The following is a 15,818-nucleotide window of genomic DNA, read 5'->3' as shown; positions in this document are numbered from 1 at the left end:
TCATAGGCCCAGGAAAAAGGGCAGAAGGTTTAACTTCTGCCATCAGCCCTTAATTTGAAGGGAATGTGTTTTCAGTGTCATTTTGAAAAACAAGCATCATTTTCTTCTAGTCTAATGGATGGGATCCCAATGACATGTTTCGTTACAATGAAGAAAATTATGGTGTAGTGTCAACTTATGACAGCAGTTTATCTTCTTATACGTAAGTTCCTAAATATTTTGTTATTAGATTTGTATTGAATGTTCTCCCTGGTTTGACAAACTTTATATTCTGCAGCTCATTTTGCATAGTTTCTGAAGTTGTGGAATCGAATAACTGCAAAAGCAATGAATGAATGGTGCTTAAGAAACCTTGCCAGCTTTCTGTGAATAGTTAGATGTAGAAATCTTTATATATTCCCTTAAATGGGCACAGCTCATTCCCATTGCAGAGTTTTCTGAATTTAGCCATGCAATAAGGCTTGTTTCTTGCAGAAACTTCCAGGAATAGGATGGAAAGCTGTGAATTAATCTGTGTCTAGCTGCTATACCTATAGCTTTTGTTTAACCTAGCAGAGCAGTTTGGCTAAATCCTGATTTTATTGAGACAATTGATCTGGAAGATACTGGAATGCTGAAAAGCTGCTGATAACCAGGGTGGGGGTTGTGTGCTGGGGATGGCTTGTACAGCAGACTTGTCCAGCTCTAAACTGAAGTTTTAGTTAAATATAATAACAACTGGAATATAGAAGTAGTGTAAAGGCTGCTCTGGCTACTCTGGCAGTGATTTATTCCCCGGGGTCTGCAGCTATAATGTTCACTGCATCTGCAACACAAATGGACTGCAGATGTTCAAGCCATTGTGAAATGGCTTCAATATTTCCCCACTCTTTTAACCCCCAAAGCAGAAACTCAGGTTTTTTTGAATATCAAGGAATGGCAGTGAATATTTTGATTTTTTTTTTTGTGTGTATGTGTGTACACTTGTCTACAGGTCTCTGGTTCAACAATCTGATTCCTGTTTTGTACAAATGGACCTGTAACATGGTGATAATCAAAGTGTCCTAATCGGCTTATGTTTGAATCCTGGGGAAGCTGTTCTTTCCTTCCCTTCACTGCTCTAAGTACTTTTTGTACTTTTGAACTTTAGTCTTCCATCTTTCTGCTTTCTGGATATTAATGGAAACAGATTAAAAACACGAAGGTGGCTTTAAATGAATTCATTTTTTTTCCCCCCCCCAGTCAAGCAACTTGCTTTGCATATCAGTCTGCTAAACTCTTCTCCTGATTTTCCAACTCTGGGATGAGCAGCAGTGTAGTTAAATGCTTAGATGTGCAGCTGAAGGATTGTAAAGGATTTACTGTTTGATTGTTTTCTCTTCCTAGAGCTAAGCAGTAGCAGGTATAGTTTGTCAAACCACATCAAGGTACAAGTTTGTGTTGCAGCAAATGTATTGATCATCACCAGGGTTCTGAACAATGTCATCTCATCCTGTCCATCCCCTTTCTCTCATCTTTAATGGCTTGTTAGAAAACATGAAATCATTCCCTGCCTCTTTAGGTTGCCATACATCCTTCAGTTTTTGCACTCACTTTAAATAAATGAGGATTATTGGCAGTTCTCTTTCATTGTGTTGTTAACAGAGGGGCCTGGGACCAGGTTTGCATTCTTGTAAATCTTATTTGAGCCAGGCTTTTATGCTGAAGGGTTTTATTGAATATTTTTGCAGTTACCCTTGATAAGGCCAGTAAATGTTTTGACTGGCCAAAAATGGGGGGAAAAACTTGTGCTGCAGTAACTGAGTGCTGGCTTGGAATTTGGCAAAGCCACTTGTTTTCCTCGTTCTGCCACCAACACTTGAGCAATTTTGCATAAATTATTTTATACCTGGCTTGTATCTCCACATACTTTCTTTGTTTTTCTTCTTTATATTATTCAAAATACGGGCAGTAGTGATTCTATAATGCCCAGCAGAGCATGGGCCAAGCCTCAGCTCTGCTCCATATTTTTATGTAGTTTATTCTGAAGTAAGTAAACTTTTGCAACCTGAAGTTAAAACCAGGTTAAAAAATAAACCTGACACAAAAATTAGGGCAGGTAAACCCCAAAAATGGGTGGCAGAAGGAGGTGCCAGGTATGATCCCATCCCTGCTGGGTTTTTTCAGTGTTTCAGTGCTCTCATACTGAATTTTGACTCGGTGGCTTTCCTAAGGGATGATTTTTGCAATATTCCATTGCCTGCCATAGAGAGAGACATGGAATGGATGGGATTGAGGTCCTGGCACTCACAGATCAGTCAGGGATTTCTGGTCCTGTGCTCTGAAGTGTTGCATCCATTTTTTCTGCAGTTCTTCATAACTGGGAGAGCTGAAATCCAGTGGCTGGAATTATCAGAGAATTAAGGATGTCACTCTCTAATTTCACTAGGATTGTGTCTGCTGGCAATGTGTAAATAGCTAAAAAAAATTCAATTTTGGGTTCTTGGAGTAGCTTCCTATGTAAACAGCAGTCTGAGGCTTTTTATTCCTGGTGTTCTCAGCCATGTTAAAAGTTGGAGCCTTTGCACACCTTTAGGGACTGGGGATTTTACAAATCCTGTGGAAAAATTTTGCACCCTAAACTCAGCTCTCTAGGCAGGTAAATGACCCTGAATACATCCATAATATCATACCAGTCCAGGAATTTTGTATTTAAAAGAAGACAGCAAGTCTACTGGCTTGGAAGCAAGGTTATTTTTTTCACTCTGACTCGGTTAGAACTAACACTGTGTGATTTTTGTAGCTCCTTTCTGCTTTTGAATGCATTTCAGAGATTCTTTTCCTTTCCATTGTCTTTTTAGGGTGCCATTAGAAAGAGATAATTCAGAAGAGTTTTTAAAACGGGAAGCCAGAGCAACTCAATTAGCAGAGGAAATTGAATCAAGTGCCCAATACAAAGCTCGGGTTGCCTTGGAAAATGATGAAAGGACAGAAGAAGAAAAATATACTGCTGTTCAGAGAAATGCTAATGAAAGAGAAGGACATGGTGTGAACACTAGGTACTTGAGTACACTATGAATAGTATTTTTATTTAAATTATGGAGGTATTTTGGTACTGTAGCAGTTTACTCATTGATACTGGGCTTTTTCAGCAGGCCTGATTAGGTTTGGAACCTTGTGTAAACAATCCTGTGCTGGTTTTGGCACTCAGGCTGACTTGGACACCCCTGCCTGGCCCTGTATTATCTCTGTAGTGAAACAAACTTCCCCATTCTGACCTGTCACCGTGGTGAATTTGTCCCAAATTACAGGAAGGGGCAGTGGTTTCGGTGTGTCCTGGAGAATTTCAGGCATTACTGCTAAATCCTTCGGTGCCTGTAGGCTCATAAAGTGGACTGTGTGGCCACTATCAAAAGCCAATTCATGAGGTGACTGTTGGGTCAACATCTGATACTATTTGGATTTTTCCCCTTGGCTTGATGGGAGAAAAAGAGAGAAAACGGGGTGCTTTTTGTTGCCTCTGGGTTGTGTTCTCAACACTGATAGAAATTTGCTGTGTTTCAGAGAAAATAAATACATTCCACCTGGACAGAGGAACAGAGATGTGCTGTCCTGGGGAAGTGGAAGACAAAACTCACCGAGGATGGGCCAGTCTGGATCAGGCCCGCCAATCTCAAGGTCTGGATCCCACACTTCAGAATTCAGCCCTAACTCTGGAGCAGATCAAAGAGTAGTTAACGGAGGCAAGTATCTGAAATCTGAATGAATGTACCTCGTAACACTGCAGAGAATCACCTCGTTGTGTTGAAAAGGTGTGGGATTAGGTTGTGTGTTCCATAAACCAGGTTAGCATTCATCATTTAACACAGAGGTTGTGAGTTGGATTTGGGCTTAATTTACAATGTACCACACTGTCTGCGGCTTTGCAGAGCAGAAATGTCATTTATTTTCCTCCTCAAACACCTTTGTCTTAGATGATGGTGCACTGTGTGGTTTTAAAGATGAAAAACTGCATTGGCACTGCAAAGCTCTGTGTGGAGGAGCAGCAGTGCTGACACCTGGTGAAAGGCAGTGGCAGGAGGAAGCTTTCCTTCCTTTCTGGAAAAGAATAAAGCCACTTGCTGACTTTATGAAAATGGGAGGGGAAGCAAGAACAGTGTTAGAGAAAAGGAATCCAAAGCCTTCCCTCCAAATGGGTATTTGAGTATTTTCTGCTGGACACATGGGTAGTATTTCTAACCAGGCATCAGTAGGCACTGCATGGCAGGAATTGGTGTCCCAGAAGCCAAACACCATTTCTGGAGATGGGTTTCAGCAGTGGCCTGTCCTCAAGACATTATTTGTAGAATTAAAAAAAATGTTATTATAATAAATTTCTGTGAATAAATGAAAAATGTATAATACTCAAGTGATCTATCTGGAGAGGAAGTCTGAGAAGCATCTAAAGGTAAGTGAGACTTCCTTTCTAAAGCCAGAGTCAGCTGTATAAAGGATGGACAACTAAGCCTTGCCCAAACAATGCTAACCTTGAAATTTGTCTGTAGTATTTGTGGTTTCTCTCACCCTATTACTCTGCTGAATCATCATAGACCTAAAATACTCAGAATGGCTTGTAAATTCAATTAATTCTGCTTTGGAAACCATGAGCCCTATATCCTAGATTAAAATCCTCCATTAATACCTCAGATAAGTGATAAAGGCATAAATGTCAGGATTCAGACACTGAACACCGCTGGTTTTTGTAAAGATCCAGCTCCTAGATGGATATTTGCTCATCATTTGGTTTGAAAGTAGCAGTTTGTGTGGTCAGTACTGTTTGTGAACAGCTGTTTGAGAACCTCTGGTAGCTGTTAAGGACCTTGTGGAGTGCTGGGTGCTGTGGAGCATTGGTATGCCAGGCTAACAGATCAAACTTTACTGTCTATTCCTTAGTAGTGTTTGTAGATCCTAATTAACCCTTTGGGGAGCCTGTGACATTCACAAGTTCAATTTGACCCAAAACCAAGGCAAACCCAACCCTGCAGAGACTTTATCTCCTCAATTACCACCTCAATCCATCCCCAAAGGGTTAAACCGTGGAGAAGAAAAAAAAAAAAAAAACCAAAAAGAGAAAAAAAAAATCATTTTGTCATATTTTACTTTTTTTTTTTTTTTCTGTTGACCTCCCTTCCCTTCCCCTACCCCTTTCCCCCCACCCCCCATAATTTTTTTCTTTAGTTTTTATACTTTCCTTCATATCATTTGTTCTGTCAGGTGTTCCCTGGCCATCGCCTTGCCCATCTCCTTCCTCTCGCCCACCTTCTCGCTACCAGTCAGGTCCCAACTCTCTTCCACCTCGGGCAGCCACCCCTACACGGCCGCCCTCCAGGCCCCCCTCGCGGCCCTCCAGGCCCCCGTCTCACCCCTCTGCTCATGGTTCTCCAGCTCCTGTCTCTACTATGCCTAAACGCATGTCTTCAGAAGGTACAATATACCACGATTTGTTCATGTTTTTTTTTTTTAAATTTTTTTATTATTTTTATTATTTTTTTTTGTCTTTGTTTAACTCCTCCGTGAGTATTTTTTTGTTTTTTTTTTTAATTATTGACGAGAGTTGTTTTGGTTTTTTTTTTTTTGTTGTTGTTGTTGTCGTTGTTGTCGTCGTTGTTGTCGGTTGTTTTGTTGTTGTTGTTGTTGTTGGTTTTTTTTTTTTTTTCCTCTTCATTACTTAGCCTGTAATTTGTGTTTAACTTTAGTTGATCAGACTATTTCTATTAACCTTTTTATTTTTTTTGTTTGTTTCGTTGGTTTGGTTGGTGGTTTGGTTGGTTTTTTTTTTTTTTTTGTTTGTTTGATTTGAAGAGCTTTACAAAAACGAAAGAAAGCTGTGAAATTTCCCAAGTTTGGTATGAAATTAAACTCAGCTTTATAAACGCTGCTCAGTGTCTTAAATTAACCAACAGCAATATGCAGGACCCAATAACTTTAGAGAGCATTTTTAGAACTATAAATTCATATCAAATACCAATTTTACCACAGTTGTTCCACAAAAACCATAACTAAATCATTGAATTACCTCTTGTAAAGCAACCAATGACAATAATGATAATAAAAATGCTGTAATCAGAGGAGTGAACTGTGGAATGGAGTAGGATGAGCTGCTTCAAAGGTGAATTTGTAGGAAATTTTTATTCATAAAAATAAAATCAGCTCCGTAGCAGTCAATAATATGCAGAGAAAGGCTGACCTGTGAGTCTTTGGTGGCTGTATGCAGAATTATCCCAACTAAATTTGTCTTGGGAGGGCACAGTAAGGAACGTGGTTTATCATTTTTATTTGAAGTGCACTTAAACCCTGCACAACACTGTAGCAAACCTAGAAAACGTGAAGTGGTTATGCTGAGCTCCCTGGAAACTTGCAGTGGGTGCTGTAGCTGGCTCCACTGGAGCTGTGGGAGAGAGAGGAGTGATCCCTCAGACTGAGCAGGAACACTGGGAAATGCTCCTGAACAAAAAGTGGGTGGTAGCCACATCTGCCTGGCCTACTGTCCATTTATTGTGGGGTAAGGAATTGAGAATCCACCTGCAAATTGAATTATTTTTTAGCACTTTGTGGTTGGTTTGTCAGGCATGCAGTGAAGTGCTGCTTACTGCAACGTTTAATTCCTACTGCTGCAAGGTTATTCCTGGGAAATGTGTGTTCTATAAGATGCTCACCTGTATGAAATTTTCATTGAGGTGAACTGGAGATTCATGGTTAAAATAGAGGCTGACATTTAAAGATTTATGTAACCAGGAGGGGTACTTGGTATTTTAGAAGTTTTTCTGAAACCCAAAAGCCATTATCTGAACTTGACCCTATTACTGACCTACGTTAAAAGCAAACTGCCATCAGCCAGATTCTGTTCACACACGGGTATTTTCCTTTTGAAGTATCAACACTTGAGTCTAATCCTGTAAAGAAAATGTTTATTAGGATGTAAGAACTGTATTGCTGCTTAGATTATGGTGTGGCAGCTGTACAGGCTGTGCAGAATTCCTGTATTCACTTATGACTTTGGCTTCTGGTGTTAAACATGCATGACTTGAACCTTGGGATAACAATCCCTTGTTTAGTTGCAGTTTTTGCTGACTTGTAAATGAATTGTGACCTGCTGCAGGCAATTCAGCCTCACTGCAGAGAATGCTCTGCTGAAATTCCCCAAGAGCATTGGTCAGCCAGTGGTGACTATAAATGGTTGGGATCACTGACCACCTGACAAAAGCGCTGGGAAATTTTTATTTTCTGGAAAAATCTTTGATAGCCTGGAACTGTGCTTATCCAGAGGCAGCTGCACCACTGACCTTTATGGCTTGGCTTGCACTCGGCAGTGGTGGATGCTTGGATGGAAATGTTTTAAATCCAGGCCATGCACACCTGTTTCAGTGCTGATAAAGCCTCTGAATACCCAGGAGCTGCCCTGGGGAGGTGACGAGTGTTGGCAGCCTGGCTGAACCAATGGCTTGGCCTTTTTAGGATATCAGTGCCAATTGCTTGATTTTATTGCTGCTTTATTAAGAGTTTTAAGATTGAATGCAATTTAAAGAAGAGATGTTTGGTTTTTCTGTGGTGAACATTAAGCACTTATCGTGTTGGGGTTGTCTTTTTTCCTCAGGGCCTCCACGGATGTCTCCAAAGGCTCAACGGCACCCTCGAGGTCACAGAGTCTCTACTGGTAGGGGTACAATTTCAAGTGGCTTAGAATTTGTATCTCATAATGCACCTGGGGAAGCATCTACTGCTGCAGTGGCACGAGGCAGCCCTTCAGGTGGGACGTGGTCATCAGTTGTCAGTGGGGGTAGGTAAAGCTTGGCTTATTGCAGATGGCTTGCAGGGGGATCCTTAGGATGGGAATGCTCAGCAGAATCCTGCCTTTGCAGGCAATTCAGGCTCTGAATAATCCAATACTGGGCTAAGGTTGGAGTGGGAGAAGGATGTTCCCAGATAGCTGAGTGAGAGTTGGTGCAATATTGTCCTAACCGTAGAGTCAGGTGCTGTGTGTAGGGAAAGGAAGGAAGAGTGTGGGAATTAGTTGTTGAAAGGATTTGTTTTTAGGGGATTTCTTGGAGGAGTCAGGAGGAGTTAGAGATTTGCCACTGCATCCCTGAGTTTGGTTATGGCAGCATGGCTGGATTGTGGTTTACAAATGAAGGAGGTGTTTGGGTAGAGGGAGGTTGGTGTTAAAAGATTAAATGATAGTCGAGTTAAGTTGGATGTATTTCTCCTTTAAAATTTACACGGATTTTAAGTGGTGATGTTGTTCTTGGCTACTGTAAGAGCAGTTATAGTGTCTTCCTTTCTTAATCAGTTTATATATTTTTAAATACTTGATTTAAAAGCTAAAGCTCAAGTCTTGTGCCACAGGTCTAGTCTGGAGCTCTTGAGTTGACACCATGTTTTGATGGGCTGTCAGGAGCTGGGTGTTTCCTTGAGGGCAAGAGAGCAACAGTTTGGTCCTTTTTAGGTACTTTTTGGGTATTTTTTAGAAGTGCAGAATTCTAGAGGAGCGTAGTGGGACCACATTTCTCAGAAAGAAGTTCTAAATTAGACCCACATAGACTTGTTGCCTTGTGGAAAAAACTTCACCTCTTCTGTTGTGGCATTATTTGTGATTCACCTTCCCTGTTTATACATTATTAACATGCAAGTAGGACTGTTAAACCATTTACCTGCCTTTCTGCTCACTCACTGGGAGTTAATATATGACAAAAAGCACAAGTGGGATGAGCAGGAAACAAGAACTACAACTTACTGTTCAAAGAATACACAACTTTCCTTGCTGCTTTAACACAGGGGCAAAAATATACCTAAAAACACTCATTTTTCAATAGGCTGTGTTGTTTTTTTTCCAGCTGGCAAACCTCCAAAAGAGGACGCTGTAAAATGGATGTGTTTTTTCAGCCCTCTTAAAAAATGTTTTACATCTCTTTGTGTGGAGACCTGACCACCTTTTGTGTTCTGCCTGAAACTGGGTTAATGTGAGCTGTTGTAGTTGTACTACTGGGGACTTGGGGAAGCTTTTTGCAGATTCTTGGTGGGATTAGAGGGCAGTGATAAATTTTGGGGGACAATCTGCAGAGAAATCACCCCATTATCTGAAATGCTGCGTTGTAAAGAACTAGGAGATGTGCCTGAAAGGTAAACAGGTTTTCAGTTACTATCTAATGTCTCACAAAGTGTTTCAAAGCATGTTTTCAGCCATTTTAAAACTTAAAACAAGCTGCTGAGCAGGTGGGGAAGCTCATCCTATAACTGTTTTTTCCTGTTTGTTTCTAGTTCCGAGATTATCCCCTAAAACACACAGGCCTAGGTCTCCAAGGCAGAGCAGCACTCCCATGGGACCAGCTCTGCCTTCTCCTCAGCCTGGTACTATTCCCACTGAATCTGTTGCCATGCCTGTTCCAGCTGCCTCTCCTACACCTGCCAGCCCTGCATCCAACAGAGCAGTCACCCCTTCCAATGAAGGTAAGTGGCCCTCAGTACCTTTCAAATGCTCCCTTTCCCTAATTCCTGACAAGGAATGTGCCCAGGCAAGGGCAGAGCTGCTTGCTGAATGATGGGAAAACTTGGGATGAATGAAATTTTACATTGAGTTCCCATTCCTCCCTGTTTTAAACAAAGGCTGGAGAGAGTCTTCTTGAGTTTTTTATGCTTAGTTTCTTGTGCCTTTAAATAAATAATATAGGTTTATAGGTGTCTGACTTAACTGGGGATTTCTTTTTCCAAACTGAGTTTTTGCCTCTTTTCTGTGTTAAAGAAATGCAGGCCACTGGTTTCAAAGAGCTATTTTGAACACTGCAAAAGAAATGGGGAAAAAAAACAACATTCAAGAGTACAGTCAAGTGTCTAAAAACTCTCAAATCTTTGTAGCATTCTGTATGAAGAGCTTGGAAAATAATGCTGAAAATAATTGGCTCTAAGTTGATAGTTGGTTCAGCCTGGTTAAGGTTTTGTGTATGGTGGGAGGGATGAGTTTAATTGTAGTTTTTTTTAATTTGACAGCAGGATGGGGAGAGAGGATGATCCTCCAGGCACCAACTAGGTAGCAGGAAATTTGTTACTCGAAAGGTTTTTCAAGCTAAAAATGGTTAAATCTCTCCCCTGTTTCTCTTTTGCCTTCTCTCTTCGGTCAGTTGGAGCTGTGTGTAAGAGAATAACTTGGGCAATTTCTTTTCCAGCTAAAGATACAAGGCTTCAGGACCAGAGGCAAAATTCTGCAACTGGAAACAAGGAGAATATAAAGCCAAGTGAGACTTCTCCTAGTTTTTCTAAACCTGAAAACAAAGGTTTGTATCCAAAGCTTTCTTCATGTACCTGAGTGATGTAGGAATTGTGCACACTTAACCTGCTGTCCTGGCTGCTTTAGCTGGCATTTTAAGGAAGGCTTGGAGGCAGTCTGGTGTTCTCCAGTGAAATCTGGTCATGCAGTTGTGAAGTGTCACTTTGAAATGTTGTTTGTGACTCATTCCATCAACACCAAGTGTAGAGATGCTCATGTGGACGGTGTGATTTCACTTGTTTTTTTCTCCCCCCTTCTTTCTTTCCCCTGCTCACAGAGCTGCTTTTTAGCTGCCTTTGGACTGAATGTGTTTCTGCTTAGAGCTGTGCTCACAATACTTCTGAGCATCGTGGTCAGCAGAGCTTTTCTAACTGTGCTTTTTCCTATTATGCCTCACATTTGTTTGTCTCTGTAGCGTTGTTTGTTCATTCAGTTCTCAGAAAGGAAAAAAAAAAGATCTTTTCATGTTAAACTGAGAAGCAGATCCATTGATTCTCTCGTTGGAGAGACCTTTAGGATGAGTCCAACCATAAAGCTCACCTTGATGAGTGTTTCTCCTTCACTTGCTGTGTTTTGAAATGCTGGCACAGGCTGGGTTGGGGGTTTTGTTGCATGTTCTTTGTGTTCAGAGAGTTCTGCAGTCCCTGCACCTCGGGGCTTCTGCCTTGGTGTGGTGCATCAGAACTAAAGATAAATCAGTTATGTAATGCTCTGCTTTCACAGAGGCTTTCTGTGTGCTCATACACGTAGGTCATGGAATTGTACCAAATTAAAACCCAAAATAAGGTGCTGGATTTTATTTTTCTGTCTGCAAAACCATTATCTTTCTGCAAACTTAGTACTGTGTATAAAACTTGTATTAGAAATGCTTGGACAACGTTGATCTTGTATTTGGCAGGTGTCTCTCCAATTGTTTCAGAGCATAGAAAACAGATTGATGATTTAAAGAAATTTAAGAATGACTTTAGGGTAAGTTTCTCTATGTTAATGGAGTCATGATTCTCATGTGCACTCAGATTATTTTAATGAATCGAACACGCTGCATATGTTAACAGGTCTTCATACTTTTGCTTAATTTGTGAAAATATATCTGTAAGAATTCATGTTAGGTATTGTAAAATCAATACTGACTCTTGTTTGTATAATTGCCTAATGCACATAAATATGAATATTGACTGTACACTGAAGACAGGACTTGAAACCTGTTTGATCATTAGGCACAAATAATTATCTCACACTCCATATGGAGGAGCTGTTGCAAAATTAAATGAAGAGTTTCGCGGAGGAAAATTGAAGATGAATTCATATTACTTATTTCCTGGTTATAAGGGTTTATTAAATCAGGTTAGCTTCTCAAGTGGTGCTGTTAAATCACTCAGGGGATGAGTCCAGAGGATTGTTTGAAGCTTTCCTGTCACTCCCTAATCAAAGTACAGGACACTTGAGTGGCTGAATAGCTCCTTAGACAGTGCCAGCTTAAACACTGTCAGTGCCCATGGATTTCTTTCCTAGTAGAAATGGAAATGGTGTTTCAAAAGGTCATTTCCAGATGATTTAGGCTTGTGGGACTGTGTTTTACTCTGTGTGTGTGATGGCATTAGATGTTCTCTCCTGAGTTTTGTATCAGTTTACTGAATATATCCCTTGGGTTTTTTCAGTTACAGTCCAGTTCCTCTTCAGATGCAGTGGATCAGCTGCTAAACAAAACCCGAGAAGGTGAAAAGTCAAGAGATGTAGTTAAAGAAAAGACAGAATCCACCCCTAAAGAATCTATCATAGAAGCTGGCAGTAACACCAACTCCAATGGTGGCAGTAGCAAACCCAACAGTCCCAGTATTTCTCCTTCCATGAGTAACAGCTCTGAGCAAAAGCGAGGGCCTGAGGTGACCTCCCAAGGTGTACAGACATCCGGGCCTGGAAATAAACAAGACAAAGAGGATAAAGAGGAGAAGAAGGACACTTCTGAGTGAGTAATAAGCACATCTTTATTAACATCAGGCCTTGTGTAGAAGTCATGACTGGGTGACACATTCCTGGCTCTAAGTGCTGTTACACAGGAGGAGCAACAGGGGAAGGGACTGCCCTGAAAGTCATCTCCTGACTCAGTGCAGAGCTCTGCTCCTGTTGATACCCTAATGCACATCTAAAAGTTTATTTCAATGGCTCACATGAGCTGTGGGATCAACTGGAAAACTTTTATGGATAGTTGTAATAAGAGTCCCTCAATGAAAGTGGCTTCTTGCCTGCCATGAGGTGTTTGACTTCTCAGAAATCTGACTCACAGATGGCAGTGAGGTGTTTCTTAAATTATTAATTGCAGATACTCCTGTGAAAAAATAATGCCCAACTTAATTTTTTTATTCTTTATGTTTAGGCAAGTTAGAAAATCAACACTTAATCCTAATGCTAAAGAGTTCAACCCTCGATCTTTTGCTCAAGTAAGTGATTTGATGCTGTTTAACGGATCTTTATAAGCCAACCTTTTCCTTGGAGGATACTCAGACTAACCCTGCCATATCCATTGCTCACCTCTGTTTATAGCCGAAACCTTCTACTACACCAACCTCCCCTCGTCCTCAAGCTCAGCCCAGCCCCTCCATGGTGGGGCATCAGCAGCCAACCCCTGTGTACACTCAGCCTGTTTGTTTTGCACCAAATATGATGTACCCGGTTCCAGTGAGTCCAGGCGTGCAGGTAAAGTGCTGCAAACTCCTCAACACTTCACAGAGATCCTCAGGAAGCTGAGCAGACTTAGGAACCATAGAATGGATTGGGTTGGGAAGGACCTTAAAGATCAGCTCGTCACAGCTTGGGAGCTCTGAGTTAAAGCAGAGAATTAGTGCAGCTTGTGTTGCTTTTGTAAATATAAATCACCTTGTTGTTAAGTTTTGGCTGTGTAAATACTGACTTTTCCCAGTGCTCCCTCAATCTGGATGTTCAAATAATCCCAAACACTTGTAAATGCCAGCAGCCCACATTTATCGTGGATCTGTGCAGGTTTCCTCCCAGTCCTCCAAGCATAGTCTCACTCTCTGCAGCTCTTTCTGTGTTTCCAGCTGTGTCCCCCTGGTTTATGGTTTTTGTAGGGATCACTGGGATTTCAAATCTAGCTCCGTTATCATAGAATCACGGAATATCCCAGGTTGGAAGGGACCCACAAGGATCTTCAGCCCAACTCCTGTCCCTGCACAGACACCCCAACAATCCCAGCCTGTCCCTGAGAGTGTTACCCAAGCATTCCTGGAGCTCTGGGAGCCTTGAGGGCCATGCCCATCCCCTGGGGAGCCTGGTCAGTGCTCCAGCACCCTCTGGGGGAAGAACCTTTCCCTGATACCCAGCCTAACCCTCCCCTCACTCAGCTTTATAGCAGAAAGCTGCTGTGGGGCTGTCAGGTTGAGCCCAGTGCCTGCAGTAGCAGCAGTAGCATTCCTGGGCTGGTTGTTGCCAACCATCTGGTCTTGGTTGTGTGTCCGTGCAGACTCAATGTCACTGATCCAAGAAAATCTCATAGGTTAGGCAGAGTTCACTAAACCATGGAACAGAACAGAGGGAAACACATCAAAGCTGAGTGGGGCCCCCACCCCAGCACACACTCAGTTTTTAAAGGAATATCATACCTTCAACTTCTTCTGTTTCAGCCTTTGTATCCTATTCCCATGACGCCCATGCCAGTGAACCAAGCCAAGACATATAGAGCAGGTAAAGGTGAGAATAATACTGCCTGTTTGGTTCTCAGTCTGCATGCAGCATGGTTAAATGACAAATGTTTGTGTGTTTTCTAATCCATGGTAATTTGGTTTCAGTCAATATTTTAAATGCTGTTTTTAATAAAGGGAAGTAAGTGGAAATACTAATGGATTTTTAGATAAACTAATTCAGGTTTGACTAATGGGAGTTGCTTGGCTTGGAATCCAGTTTGACAAACAGGAAAATATCTCTGTTACTTGGAGCATTAGGGTGAGCTGATCATCTCCTATATTCCATAAATATTCCAGGTTTGTTTAAAGGGAACCTCTGTGCTGGATTTCTGTACTGGTTTGCAGCAGTGCCCCAATTGGTGCTAAAATAGAGGGTTTTTATAACAACATGCAGAGTCACTGTTTCTTCAGGAAGAGTTTTCTCTGCTGCTCTTCTAGAAAGAGCTGGCTCCAGCTTGTTCTTGTTCATTCCTGCTGCCCCAGTGACTGAACAGCTGGACTAACAATGACAGTTTCAGTGTTTCAGTGACACCCGTGGCTGTGGAGGCACGATGGGTGCTGAGATGCTCAGTGCTGCTCTTATTCCTGTGCTCCTGTTCCAGGGAATGCTGTAACTGTGCCCAGTGAATGCTTCTGCAGCAGCAGCCAGTGCTGCAGGGCAGGACCAGCACTGCAGCTCCAGTCACTGCAGGAGGAAATTGTTTCCTGCTGTTTAGAAACAAACAAGTGGCCTTTATCAACCTAGGGGAGACAAAACCCTGCAATGTATTTCTGTGTTAAAACACAGTAACTTCACTGTGGCCTCACCCCTGAAATCTTCTGGTTGGCAACACTGTTTTAATCAGAAATACATTGCTGAGTGCTGGCTTGCTGGGTCAGGCAGCTCCAATTCTGAATTCCTTTTAAAATTCCAATATTTTTCTGCATATCCATCTGTGTGCAGCACAGCCCTGAGGGAGCTGCCTGGGTTACAGCTCTGTGCCTTTACACTGTTCAAGTTGCCTCCTGTATTTACTTCTTTCTGTTGTTGATCTGCAGTGTAAATAAAATCACTGAGTGAATTTACTGATGTTTTCAACACTTCCCTCTCCTCTCCCTAAGGGATTTGGGGCATTGCCCCTGCAGAGGAGTTTAGAGGTGCCTGAGGTAGCTCAGTTAATAGTTGCAGCCTGACTGCAGGAAGCTGGAGCCCTCCTGGAGCTTTCCTGGAGCTCCCATGCCCATGCTTCGTAGGCTGAATTAGTTTGTTCCAAGTGAGTTGGGTGGTCACCTTCCCAGGAGAGCTCAGGTGATCCCACACTGCTCTGCTCTTTTCATCTTTCTTCCCTCTTAATTATTTCTACTCCTTATAGGTTTTTGTCTCCCTCGGTGTTGTCTGCGACCTAAAATTTGCTTTCTGCTGCCCTGAGGGGTAGCACAGAGTTCAAAAGATGTGAATACCTCGAGTTGTGGCTGCATGGAGACCTTTATGGTTCTCCCCTCAGCCATAAGCACAAGTCATTTTAAAATACTCAGATTTCCAGCTGATGGAACAGAAAAAGCCTTTTAAAGGGGACAGGATTAATTGGTTAATGTAGCTGTCCTGATAAAACCTTTCTCTTCCACTTCTGATTCTTGTCAGTCTTTCTCTCCCTCTGCCTTCCTTCCTTCACAAAAAAAGGCAGGGCTGGGTTTATGGCTGTGTATATCCAGCCCAAAGAAAGTGATGAAAATCTTGTGTTTCCCAGAGAAACTCTTCTCCACACTGTTCCTTTTTGACAGAGCTCTAACCCATGGTTAAAGATATGGGGTGATGATATTCCACGTAGTCCCAGTAACATTATTATAATATAGAACCTTTCAGGAAGCTCCAGATTTTTTCCTCT

General features: G+C 41.9%; 1 protein-coding gene across 50 annotated transcripts in view; it reads left to right on the top strand.

The window, feature by feature from the left end:
• Window positions 1-15,818, top strand: part of ATXN2 (ataxin 2) — a 49,451-nt gene that overhangs the window by 17,479 nt on the left and 16,154 nt on the right. For 8 of the 50 annotated variants that reach the window (XM_086855803.1, XM_086855797.1, XM_086855790.1 and 5 more), the window contains exons 7-18: window positions 111-202; window positions 2,820-3,017; window positions 3,523-3,701; window positions 5,212-5,421; window positions 7,592-7,774; window positions 9,253-9,441; window positions 10,155-10,262; window positions 11,154-11,224; window positions 11,914-12,221; window positions 12,630-12,693; window positions 12,797-12,949; window positions 13,894-13,960. In XM_086855803.1, coding sequence (XP_086711929.1) covers window positions 111-202; window positions 2,820-3,017; window positions 3,523-3,701; window positions 5,212-5,421; window positions 7,592-7,774; window positions 9,253-9,441; window positions 10,155-10,262; window positions 11,154-11,224; window positions 11,914-12,221; window positions 12,630-12,693; window positions 12,797-12,949; window positions 13,894-13,960 — 1,822 coding nt within the window. The remainder of the gene's footprint in view (window positions 1-110; window positions 203-2,819; window positions 3,018-3,522; window positions 3,702-5,211; window positions 5,422-7,591; window positions 7,775-9,252; window positions 9,442-10,154; window positions 10,263-11,153; window positions 11,225-11,913; window positions 12,222-12,629; window positions 12,694-12,796; window positions 12,950-13,893; window positions 13,961-15,818) is intronic. The other 42 variants (XM_086855799.1, XM_086855792.1, XM_086855817.1 and 39 more) reach the window with 11 other exon arrangements.

Source organism: Cyanistes caeruleus, chromosome 18 (genome assembly GCF_971803275.1).
Source record: "Cyanistes caeruleus chromosome 18, bCyaCae1.hap1.1, whole genome shotgun sequence".
Lineage (NCBI taxonomy): Eukaryota > Metazoa > Chordata > Aves > Passeriformes > Paridae > Cyanistes > Cyanistes caeruleus.
This window is presented reverse-complemented; position numbering and strand designations above follow the sequence as displayed.